The sequence below is a fragment of the Protopterus annectens genome, chromosome 1.part2, assembly GCF_019279795.1.
Source record: "Protopterus annectens isolate FY-2018-M chromosome 1.part2, PAN1.0, whole genome shotgun sequence".
NCBI classification, from domain to species: domain Eukaryota; kingdom Metazoa; phylum Chordata; order Ceratodontiformes; family Protopteridae; genus Protopterus; species Protopterus annectens.
In genome coordinates, this window is record NC_056727.1 from 89,666,497 (window position 1) to 89,679,711 (window position 13,215).

At 40.5% G+C, this 13,215-nt stretch overlaps 1 protein-coding gene across 1 annotated transcript in view; it reads left to right on the forward strand.

The window, feature by feature from the left end:
- The window catches only part of PAPOLG (poly(A) polymerase gamma), a gene marked incomplete in the record, with an annotated part of 1,229,485 nt that overhangs the window by 1,019,617 nt on the left and 196,653 nt on the right, over positions 1 to 13,215 (forward strand). The window contains 1 exon segment of the mRNA XM_044054963.1: positions 6,789 to 6,848. Coding sequence (XP_043910898.1) covers positions 6,789 to 6,848 — 60 coding nt within the window.

Genomic DNA, 13,215 nt, shown 5'->3' on the forward strand with positions numbered 1-13,215 from the left:
ATCACTATGCATTTTTCTGAAAAAATAAATAGGACTCACCGTAATCCTCAGTGATTTACTAGAAAACAAAATATTTATGAAAGGCAGGGTACAGATATTAGGGAAAATCATGGGCATTCATCAGAATCTGGGACAACTGGGAACCAATGTCTTGGCAGTCCAACAAAGACCACAAAATGTAAGGCCAAAAAAAAGAAAATTCCCTGAAGTGGACCCCATGATAATGCACCAGCATCTCTCTGCAGACTGTTATTTCTCCACTTCCATGAACTCCCGCCCCCGAGGGATGGTTCCTGATTGGGAAGTTGAGACTGATCCCATTTGGATCCTAGACTGTGCATTTCTACACTGTATATAAATTGCACATATATTTACACAAGCAAATATCTTATAGGTTAATAGGTAGGTACTAGGCTATCGGCCCTGGGGCTTATATAAGCCTAGCCAAAAAGATTCCCTGGCTTTCGCCACCCAAGAAAATTATTTTCTTGTGCCCCTGTCAAGCAGTGCTGCAGAAGTGATCCCCGGAGTGAATTTTCTATTTCCCATCCAGTCTTCAAGACTTTTCTTAAAGAGGGCCAGTGAGGAGCTTTGCTCGACATGAATGGATAGTTTGTTCCAGAGTATGGGAAGTCTCTGGGACAGAAATCTATCCCTCCAGCGTGTTCTTTTTCTTCATGACTTAATACATTTTGATCCTGTCTTCCACCACCGTAAATGTGTAAAGTATAATTATTTACAATGATACAAAGTATAAATAACCATTCTTCTGGAATTTCCACCATAACATCAAGCACTTTAGTGTTTTCATTTTTTATCATAATTGCTATACAAGAAGATGTAGCCTTTCCTCACTCCATACTACTTGCCTCCCCATAGCTTTCTCAAAGAAGAGAGAATAACAGTGCATGGCAAGAGTTATAGACCTTTAAAGGAGGATAGTGGCCAAAAAATAAACTATCTTAAATAAAGAAGCAAGTATAAAATCATTTGAAAGTTAAGAATATGATGAAGTTCTTCTTAAACATATATGACATATAATTCATGATGATAAAAATATTATGTTATAGTTATATGTGAACCTGAAAATGGTCCAGATGGATTAGTATTCTACCCCATTTAACAAATGAAGTAAAATGAAATAAATGTATGCAATTTATTTATGAAAATGTGTTATTCTGTTTAACAGTAGAAGATTACAAGTTCTACTTGCCCCACTTTACAGTCCATTGTGAACACACAATTATACACATGCGCGCACAAATTATAGTAGTTCACTTAAAAAGTTAATAGAAAAGTGGTCTGGCATCTAATTCACTTAACTCTTAATAGGGCAATAGATTTAGCATCAACAGTATTTTTGAAGTATGACACTACTGTCGGACATTATTTACTGACAGTAATCCTCTGATTTACCCAAAAATATAACGTTACCTGGGCACTGAACAAATATGAAACAAAATTAGGGATATTATTTAAAGCACTGTATCTTAGGTTCCCTGAGTTGAATAAAACTATAACAGCATTTTGTTACAGTTCTGCAGCATAAGGCACACATCAAAGCAAAGCAGTTACAAGAATAAGAAAAGGAAGGTAAAATGCTGGTGCCATTGTCTGTGTAACAGCAGAAAGTAAAAAGTAAAGACAATGTTTCTTTATTTGCAGTGGTATGCAAAAGTATATCTGCTTACACCATCAACATCCATTTTCACAACAATAAGTATTACTAGCATGCTAATCTCTGGTGTTACTGACTGTAATCCTCAGTGATTTACCAGAAAATCAAAAATTTTGTAAGTGATAGAGCAAAAATACAAGTCAAAATGAGGGATGTTCAGTAGAATCAAGGCAGTTAAAACTGGGCTGATCATTAGAGACCACAAAATGTGTGTAAAAAAAAAAAAAAAAAAAAAAAAAAAAAAAAGTTCCCTTAATTGGGCACTATGAGAAACCACCCGAGTCCATCTCTCATCTGCAGACTGTCTCCACTGCCATGGTGAACTGCCTACAGAGGAGTAGCACCTTATCTAGAGAGTTGAGATGGATCTCCTTTGGATCCTAAGGACAAAAAGAGCTTTTGGGTAAGACAGAACACTCACTAAGGGATCAAAAAGGAAATGATAGTTTAGGCAGTGCATTTCTACATACATATGTACTTGCACTACATAATCCTAGATGTTTCAAATGCAGGCATACACACACCCACACACAGTATAATAATTCTGATTGAAATTGGATGGGAAATAGGAAATTCACCCCGGGGATCACCTCTGTGGCTCTGCTCGACAGGGGCAAAGGAAAATCATTTTCTTGGGTGGCGAAAGCCAGGGAATCTTTTTGGCTAGGCTTGTATAGGCCCTAGGGCCGATAGCCTAGTACCTACCTATGAACCTATGAAAATAAAATGGAACAACTCACAAAATGTCATATAATTTCACTGTTGGTCAGAAACGTCTATTGCAAAAAATACTGACAAATGATTGCAAATGTAAACAATACATTTGCATTTATATTGCTGCTGACCATAACTACGTGTACATAAGGGGGTTGTGCATACCACACACCCCCATGAAGGGGCTGCACCACCACACTCCCAGAATTTAAATATACCAACTCCACAATCTCGCAACAGTGAGGTAAAGTGTAAAACATCCACTCATGCTATATTTGACCTCTACAACTTTGACAATAGCATAACTCAACATAATTCACCAATCACTATTTGTAGTACAAAAGCCGTCCACAAGTAAAGTATTCTGTAACCAAAATTCACCAAATGCACCCATATATCTGAGATATACATATGCGCAAATATATGAACACCAATATTACATATGTATGCACATGCATCTGTGCACAATTCTATTATGCTTTATAGCTAGTTAAAGCTTATTCTGTTGTTTCCAGCCTTTTCTTAATTGACTAATTTTATATATATATATATATATATATATATATATATATATATTCATATATATATATATATATATATATATATATATATATATATATATATATTCATTGTTTCACTTATTTTTGTGCATTTCATTTATTGTTTCCTCTAAATTATATCTCCTTTACCAAAGGTAAAATTGAATTGCTTTTGGCTGTGCAGCTGCAAGATTCTTCCCAACCTTAGTTTTTTCCTTCTTTTCTGCCCGATTTTCTCTCAAGTTCTCTGAATTTCTTTCTTTTTTACTGACATCCAGGTAGTGTAATTACTAGCCGGTAACTGAATACTTAATAACCTTTGCTGTATGCTTTTTATTTTCCACTGTTTCAATTTTCACACCGAGCGAGCCATAATCCGCCTGTTAATTAGTATGCAGCCATCTTCAAGGGTCATCTATTTTTTTTGTAAACCCTTTACGGACAGAACTGTGATGTGTAATTCACATAAATGAATATCATTCACCTGATTTACTGCACCCCCCCCCCCCCAAAAAAAATATAATGATTGAGAATCATGCTTTGTAATAGAGGAGAACTTTTCTTTCAAGCCATGGCATCTTGGATAGTCAGTTTCTTTCATTGAAAACGAGATAGCATTTTTGTCAGTCATAATGGTGTCAAAATTACAGTATTTACAGCAACGGTGTAGTTTCTTTTTCCCAAAAAATACAGTATCTGTTGGGATCATTGGCTTATGCTGGTCTCTAAATTCAGCTAGTTAGTTCACCTGCTTTTAAGGGTCCCATAGAAATCAAGCCCTGGATTTTTTTCAAGAAGTTACATTTTGACATAGAGAAGTGCTGTTAATTGCAGTATAGTTCCCATTCACAAGTCTCTTTTTGGAAACAATTGGCAAAGCTATTACAAAACATTACTATTTTTCAATATGTTTTTTCAAAAGTTGCGATTCCTGGCAGACTAATCTCTCCCTAGATATATTTGTCCATGTTTCAACAGTGTGGTAGTTTTCTTTAATCACTTTCTTCTAAGATAACTTAGTATGTGCTGCAATCTAGCCTGTTACCCACAAGAAGGTGAAACAGAGTCTAATTAACATGCCCAGAGGTAGTGAGGTTAGGTAACATTTTTTGAACCATTTTGTCCTGTGACTGATGACCACCAAGCCTCCCATCAAACGGATATTACACTGTCTGGGAAGCGGTGAAGCTGTCATCCAGGCAACCATAAGGCTCTTCTTGCTCTCACTGGCTTCCCAGGAATGAGAGCTATTCATTTCATCATACAACCCTGCGCATAGTGGTCCTACTATTGCTTCAATTCAAGGGCCATCTATGCCCCTTGCCAATGTGTACTTCCCAGCATTTTTCATCGGGAACTACCTTCACTGGCTTGGTTGGCCATACCTGTGCCTCCCCAGTTCAGGTTCCTCATATAATAATGGACCTCCACAATCCAGAAGACACCCTATTATCAGAGCAGTAGTGTGAACCAGATCAAGAAGGACATGCCACATCCTCCCTGCTTGCTCCATTAAGCTCACAAATGACTAGTTTAATTCCAAAAATCCAGGCACTAGTTAACGCTTTATCCATCTATGCCACTGGCACAGGCTGTAGCTCTTTTGTAACGGACTAGAAGGAAAATCTTTACTACCAAAAGAAGAAGCACCACAGTGTATCCAACTGCCCAAATAAATCCTGCAAGCACAATGAATTAACGTACTTTTTATTACAAAAAACAAAAAATAACATAAAGCGCTTTTCGTCAGGCCACATAGCCCAACTTCTTCAGATAATTATACAACATAGGACATACACTATATAGGAAGTGAAAAGTCAGCTGGTTCCTGAATCAGCAGGAATCAGCTGCTCTTAAAGTGGCAACCACCTTCATTCATTACCTAAAATATATAGCTTAAACAGCTCTCATCTGACACATTGTTTTAAAACAATATTTTATAACAATATTTTATTTTAAAATAGTAGATGAATAGTGTAAAAAATCTAAAACCAGTAATCATCAATTATAAAATATTAATGCAGTTAAAATTAACAGTGTATGTATTTATATTTTTATTTTTATGTTAGAGTATAATAAACCTTGAAAGCATGTAAATAAAAACGTAAATAAAAAACAGCAAAGGAGTGCAGCAGGGAGTGGTATACTTGGCTAAGTGTCATACCTGTCCCGCCTTCTGTATTGGCAAAACTGACAGAAGGCTCAGGGACAGGGTCTATGAACACACATACACTATTAGATCTGACAAATCAGATAACGCATTGGCCAGGCACATTATGAAAGCACCCACCCATGGTTTTACTTTTAGAGCTATAGATTGTATTGCCTATGACCCTAGAGGAGGGCCTCTTTCCTTGCTCTTAGAGAAATTAGAATTGAGTTGGCAATTACGTACCTTTGCATGTTACCCTCCGGGCATTAACAAAATGTATTCAATTAAGTGCATTCTACAACTTAAAAATTTGGTTAGGAGTTGACTATTATGCTGTGTTTAAAATGGTCTATGCATACTATTGTCTTAGAGTGTATTTGACTTTCAGCTTCTCAAGTCAGGTTTTGCTGTTTTTTATTTACTTGTTTTTATTTACATATAAATACATACACTGTTAATTTTAATTTTAACTGCATTAATATTTTATAATAGATAATTATTGGTTTTAGATTTTTTACACTATTCATCTATTTTAAAATAAAATATTATAAAATATTGTTTTAAAACAATGTGTTAGATGAGAGCTGTTTAAGCTATATATTTTACGTAATGAATGAAGGTGGTTGCCACTTTAAGAGCAGCTGATTCCTGCTGATTCAGGAACCAGCTGACTTTTCACTTCCTATATAGTGTATGTCCTATGTTGTATAATTATCTGAAGAAGTTGGGCTATGTGGCCTGACGAAAAGCGCTTTGTGATTTTTTTTGTTTTTTGTAATAACAAGTAAGTTAATTCATCGTGCTTGCAGGATTTATTTGGGCAGTTGGATGCACTGTGGTGGTGCTTCTTTTGGTAGCACGGATCCAGAAGGAAAATCTTGTCCAGCATCCACAGTGGAGTGCCAGTTAGTTATTAATTAAAAAAAAAAAAAAAAAAAGTGTTACTGGTTGACATTTTTTAATAGATTACTTACGTGGGTACTTGTTTTAACACAACTTCAAGTGCTCATTCACTGATTTCACGCCTATTCTTTTAAGGAATTGGGGGGGGGGGCTGTCTTTGGACTGTTCAGCTTCTTTCAATAAATGTCCCAGTCTTTCCATTTAGTGCTTCTGTTCAGAGCTGATGTCACTAGAAAGAGAATTGTGAAGGCAAATCTGCTCCTCTGTGGACCTTTTTCCAGTGGACAGATTGACTCACCTGTCTGTCTTTGCCCACTAAGGCCCTGTACCTGCAATCTCACACCAGATCTGGTGTTACATATTCATGCAACCAGATGCTGACACAGGTCGCAGAGAGCTCCAAGCTAGTGCTGGAGATGTACTAAATTATAGGTATGCCTGTTTTAGCCTGCTGCTTACACACACGCATGTAATGTGCTCTACCTATGCATGCAGAACTAAGTTGCTGCCAAGGCATTTCCAAGAGACTTCAGCTCTGCATCCACTGCCCCTTTCCCCATCTCCTGCTGTGGCTATTTCTTCATTCCCTTCCTCACCCAAGGAAGAGAACAGGCTAGTGGCTGCTTCATTTTTATTCTCTCTGGCTTCTGTGTCATCTGGTCCACTCTTTTGAATCTGGGTCACAGAAATCAGTTTGATTCCAGAGTGTGTGCTTGTAGCTATATTGTTTGCATTTATGAAGATTGTTTCAGAATGTTTGCTCATTCTAAAGATAAGCACACTTTTTACTTTGTTTCAATAGGTGTCAATTGGAGGAGAGAAACCTTTACCAATTCCATCCATTAATATATCAAGATCTCAGGTATTACTTGTCTTTAATGGTTGCATTATGTAGGTACAAGTTTCTGAAGTTCTTGTCAAGCTGATTTATTGCATTTGTTTTACACTTTGCCTGTTAAATAAATTAAAAGTATGATGAGGATTAAAACTGAGTCAGTGTATGTGTGTGATCGCTCTCTGTCTACAAACACACACACACAAATATACATATATATATATATATATTAGATTGAACTGTCTGGAAAGGCAGCAAAACCTGTTCTACTGGTTTGCATTTCAAAACTCATTTATGCACAAAAGCAGCTATTTGTTTTGGGTAACTACAGCAAAATCCTACAATCTCGCACTACAAGGTTAGTGTATTTTCTAATTCAATTTAAGGTACTGCATGAAATGGCAGATCTGAATGCCTTGCTGTAGTTTGTAAGATATTTATTATGTTCCCCTATCAGTGCCACCAGTTTGCTACTGTGTCACTATTGTGTTAGTGGGCTTTTATTAGTTAAAGGAGAATATCTGTCTTCATGTTTTGTACCAAGTCTTACATTTGCTTTTGTGTGTGTGTGTGTGTGTGTGTGTGTGTGTGTGTGTGTGTGTGTGTGTGTGTGTGTGTGTGTGTGTGTGGATTGCAAGAGGAAATGCAGTGATATATAAAATGCTCTTTCTGTGATAAATATACCGTTTTGTATGTACATTTTAAAAAGACCATCATGTGAAGTGTTGTTTGTACATTGTAAATAAGACCTTTTTTTGAAAGGTAGCATTTTTTGCTATGGAGTTAACTTTTTGGGATTAACTTGATGAACGTACCTTCCATAAGCCCTTCAGTTTATAACACTGTGGCTTATGCTTTATACACTTAAGTGTTTTACTACATCAGCTTTGGGGTCGCCATCCTCCCCATACTGATAACAGGTGACTCAGGAACAGAATGAGCCTGAAAGCTGTCACTGCAGTTCATGAAGGGTTACTTAGTAGGTTAGATCCTTATGTTACCCCTCCACATACTTCTAATGTCCAGAAGTTGGCATGTAATGGTCTAAGCAACATACATCTACACCACCATGTCTGACACAATCATGGCCCAGCCCATACCCTTTATAAGACAGCACATACTTGTGATCCATAGAATGCACTATGGATTCTGCCATGGAGAGTATGCCCAAACACACGCTCCCCTCCACTTCCCTTTAAAAAAAAAAAAACGAGCATGTAGACTATGCCTCCTCATTCCAGTCCTTCCCTACATTATTTTCAATCAGTGCTCAAATAGCTTGTTGAATTTGGATCTCCTGGATTGTAATCTGGTTTTATAACCTCTCTACCAACAGAGAAGCTTACATAAATATATCTGATCTTGTCCTGTTTATTCCCCCTCATGATTGGATTTTGGATCTGACCCTCGGATCTGGCTCAGCCACTTCTTCCAGATTTGGATCCAACTGTCAAGCTCCTCCCTTTACCTGTAATACACTACACCGAACCCAGCAACTCAGATCTCATTTGCCATGTTCAAAGCCAGACTGAAGATCCGGTCTCTCTCTACAATTAATATCCTTTGTCAATTTTTCAAAGCTTAATAATTATAGTTTAATAGTGTGCTCCTCCCTTGTGTGCTAGTGTTTAAGTTTTGAAAGTTAGGATTAGAGAATGTTTTTCTTGTAGTCTTTTTTTATTGTAATGATTTTTGGTGGTAAGGTAGCTTACATAGTGTCCTTAGGCTTATAGCTGTTAAGACTGGGCATAGTTTCTTAGAACTAGTTCTAAATAGTGTGTGTGTGTGTGTGTGTGTGTGTGTGTGTGTGTGTGTGTGTGTGTGTGTGTTAATTGGTGGAATTTAATTGTACAGTTACTGTAGCATATTTTTTGTTTTCGCAGGAGTCGATCAGGTTTATCTTTCTGCATTTATGTCAGACAAACAGACTCCAGGGTTTAAACGATGCACTTCTTATGGGTACAAGATCCCTAATCTGGATGCCTATAAGAAGTGCCTCTGCTGTCTAGGCACAGACCATCTTAAGGCAAACTGTGACATTTGTGCGCCCTTCAGTCCACCTGCGCTGGGAGACAGTCACAACAAACTTATCTTGAGGGGTCTCCTTCCTTCGGCATCCAAGGCTCAGACCTCTCAATGGCTTCATCTACCTCCTTCAAGGAGCTTAAAAAGAGATCCCCTGTCTGCCTCCCCTAGGGACCCTTTGGAGCCAAAAATTAAATCAAAGCAAACTTTGGATCTGTCTTCCTCAGATCTGAAGAAGTCTACTGCCTCACAGGATCCACAGGCCTCCTTGGATCTGACTGAGGTCATCACCATATCTTCACCTGTTCTTTTGGCTCCGGTATTGGATCCTAGAGCTCTGGATCCAAGAGTTTGAAGCAGGTCTCCAAGTCAGCTAGGACAGTCCCCTTCACCAAAGCCTAGGCATTCCAGACCCCACTCATCGGCTTTCTCTAGGTCCTCCAGAAGCTGGTCTGAGTTAAGCATGTACAGGATGATGAATAAATTCCTCAAGTCCCAGATTCAGATAGGGGATGGAGATGACACTACCCCCATCGGATCTGTGAGCTACCCAGCCCATACCATCACGACTCCTACTCCTATCTGACCCTCAGCTTCGGAGATGAAGGCTGCAGGACTCCCGAGTGTGTTCACATTGGCTCCAAAGAAGCCACCTTCCTCAACCCTGGGTAGTGCCCCTGATCAGCCCTGTTCCTATTCCTTCATAGCAGAACAGATCTCAGATCTGAGATGTCTGCTTTGGCTCTGGGGGACTGGGGTCAGCTTCATCTCTTCTCCTGGGTGCTAAGGCCCTTAACAGCTCAGGTCTAGTTCCCTCTGGAGGTCATGGATCTGGAGCGAGTTCTGACCGTCTCCCCTTTCTTGCTTTGGCTCCAAGGGAGGTGGAAGGGACATGTCCGGGCCTCTTCACCTTCCAAGTAGTGGAAAGGGTATTTTCCTTTGGTGGAGAACCATCTTCTCAAGTCCTGCAGCCTACCCCACTCCTGTTGGGTCGTCGTCTTGACCTTACTCATCCTGCTCCGGGCCATACCGTCCTGAGTAGCCTCCAAGCTTTTCCCATCCAGGAAGAATCCCCTTCTTCTGGTAATTCGCCCGAGTATCCCGCAGAGGAAGTCCCCCAGAGGAATACTTGCAAAAGGAGGCACATCGACTCTCCAATGGAGTTATTGGTCAAAGACAGTGACTTTGATGAAGGAGGAGGATCCCCTCGATCCCCACCTGATGGCGTCTCCTTTGGAGACATTCTAGAGATCGTAAAGCAGAAAGGTGGGTGGTCTGTATAACCTTTTCCTCCTGAGGGAGTCTGTGTTCTTGGAGCCATTCAGGGTAGGCCCATCTGCATCCTGATTGACCTCTCCGGCGAATGACCTTGTTGATTTGGTGTCTTGCAGGGCATGGAAGGAACCAGATACCATAGAGCCTGTCCCTAAATGCCCCGATAGTTTCCTGGTTCCACCAGTTGATAGGAAACACTTGGAGCAAGGGCCTGGTAGTTGATGCCATCGTGGTGGGATTGGACAATAAAAAAGAACTGGCAGAGGAGACTACCAATGTCCATCCACTTAACAAGGAGGCTAGAGCGTTGGACAGGATTGGGAAGCACATTTATGTCTCAACCACCTTTGCACTGCTGATGTTAAATTATCTAGCTCATTTAACCTGGCTTCAGAGAGAGCTGATCAGGGAGCTCTCAACTTTTGTCTCTGAGGCCATGCCTGTGGAGGAGCTTAAGAAACTTTCTCCCAAGCTGGTCACTCTGTCATCCATTGCCAATTCCTTGATGAGGCTAATCTCCCATACAGTAGAAGGTACCTCATGACCTGCTGGTTCAGGTCTATCCCTAAGGAGACATGCCTGGATGAGACTAGGTGATTTTTGGAACCCTTTAAGGCAGTGATGGTGAACCTTTTGGGCTCGGCATGTCAAAAATTTGGAAAATGCCTATCCTGACCCTGCTGGCGTGTCATACCACCCCCCCCCCCTGACAAAAGAGAATTCTTTACATATTAATTTATTTAAAAAATAGCAGCACACATGATTGGAATGTATGCATTAAAAAGTAAAAGAAAAATCAGTGATTTATGTAATAGAAAAAAAACAATATGCGCTCTGATAATTGAGTTTAAAGTAGTGCACCAAAAATGACCTTACTTTTAATAGTTTTGAATTGAACTGAAAAAAATATAGAACACATTGCATTTGATTTGATTAACATCAATTAATGACTTTTTTGTTGCTGAGTTTTAATAAATAAGTGCAGGGTCACATATTGCCTGTATTTTTGTTCATTCAGTTTCTTTGGTAACTTAGGTGTTGGTTAACATTGGTGTGTCACGCAAAACGTCATGGTGTGTCATCCTTGACACGCATGTCATAGGTTCGCCATCACTGTTTTAAGGCATCCTTTGATAATGACCCCTTTGGCTCATCACTGTTTGGGCTGTTGGTCAGAGATGCACTCACCTATAGTGAAAAGGATGGGAAGACTCTTTCTGATGTAGGAATCAAATTTTCTACACCTCAGAGGCCTTTTTTGAGGAACTAGCATGGAGGCAAGAAAATGTGATTCCATAAATCCTAGGGGCCTTTTTAGGATCCACACGGGAACGCTTCCTCCAGAGGCAGAGGAAGAGGGTTTGATGGTAGATGTCACCCTAGAGGCAGAGGTGGTCTACAAAACCAGGGCTTCAGAGATGCATTCTCTGACAAGCCCTATCAGCTCTCCTGAAGTGGTGCCAACTGTCCATATCTGGATGCAGTTGAGGGGTCAACTTTCTTTGCAATCAGAAGCCTGGACACAAGTGACAACAAATTCCTGGGTGCTAAATATAATATCCAGAGGCTACTATACTCCCTTTTCCCTACCCCCTCCAAATAACAGCAGGAAAGTCCCCGACTTGCCACCCAGTCAGAGGGAGCAGGCAGCCCAAGAAATTCAAAACTTGCTGCAAAAGGGTTTCGTCCAAGAGGTCCTGACCAAACACAGAGGATTTGAATTTACTCACGCTTCTTTTTGGTACAAAAAAAGAAGACAGGAGACCCAAGACCCAGACTGGATCTAAGCAAATCTAAATCTTTATGTAAAGAAGTCGATGTTCCGAATGATTACAGTTCAGTCCATTCTGCCCATATTGCACAAGGATGATTGGATGTACTCAATAGTTCTGAAGGATATGTGCTATCACATCAAAAACAGACAGAAGCTCCAGGAGATACCTGCATTTTTGGCTGGGAGCCAATCACTTGGGGTTCACCACAACTCCCTGGGTGTTCACTAAATGATTGGCAGTTGTAGCAGCTCGCATGAGACTCAAAGGATTCCAATTGTTTCCATACTTAGATTGGCTCCTCACCGCCCCCCTCGAGGCATCAACTTCTCCAAGCCAGAGATTATCTGATTCAAATCTCACTTTCCCTCCCTGGGCATCACAATAAATGTGGACAAGTCCAATCTGACTTCTGTGCAGAGCTTAGAATTCATAGGAACTCAGTTGAACACAAGGGATCAAATAGCTTCTCTCCTTCACCTCACAACGCCTGAGGAGTCAAGTTCGGGAACTACTATCCCACCCGCGTCACCCCCCCCCCATCCCCCACACGTCTAGTTTTGCAGGCTCTGGGGTCGATGTAAGCAGCAATCTTTAGTTCCCCTGGCAAGATTCTTTATGCGGATTCTTCAATGGACATTAACAAAACAATGGTCTATACTCTACCAACCTGTTTGTTCCTATCAGACTGACACCAATCTGCAAGTGTCATATTCATAGGTGGCTTCTATCAAACAACATCTTTTTAGGCAGGCCCTTCTTGATTCCCCCCCCACACACACACACACACACACACACACACACACACACACACACACACACACTCGGCCACAGTGACCATGGATGCTTCCCTGTTTGGGGGGGGGGGGGGGGCTTTACAAGGGAAAGATGGTCCAAGACCCGTGGTCCCCTCTGGAGACCTTGATGCATAACAATGTCCTCGAGATGAGAGCAGTCCTAATGTTGCAAGCCTTTCAGGATGTTTTCCCTCTGGGGACCATTGCAGTTCAAACCAACAACATGTCCATAGTCTGATACATCAAAGAGCAAGGAGGAACCTGTTCTTACCCCTTGTGCAGGGAGCCCATGACAGTTTGAGAATGGGAGATCTCTTCGGACTGTCTTCTGGTTGCAACTCACATTCCGGGGCAAACCAACGACCTGGCGGACAGACTCAGCAGATCAGTTCTGATTCTGCACGAGTGGTCTCAGTCAGTCAGTGGCGAACATGATCTTCAGCCACTGGGGTCAGCCTTACTGTGACCTTTTTGCTTTTCCCCTTAACAAATTCAGTGAGCTTTTCAATCTGATCCCCCACTGGG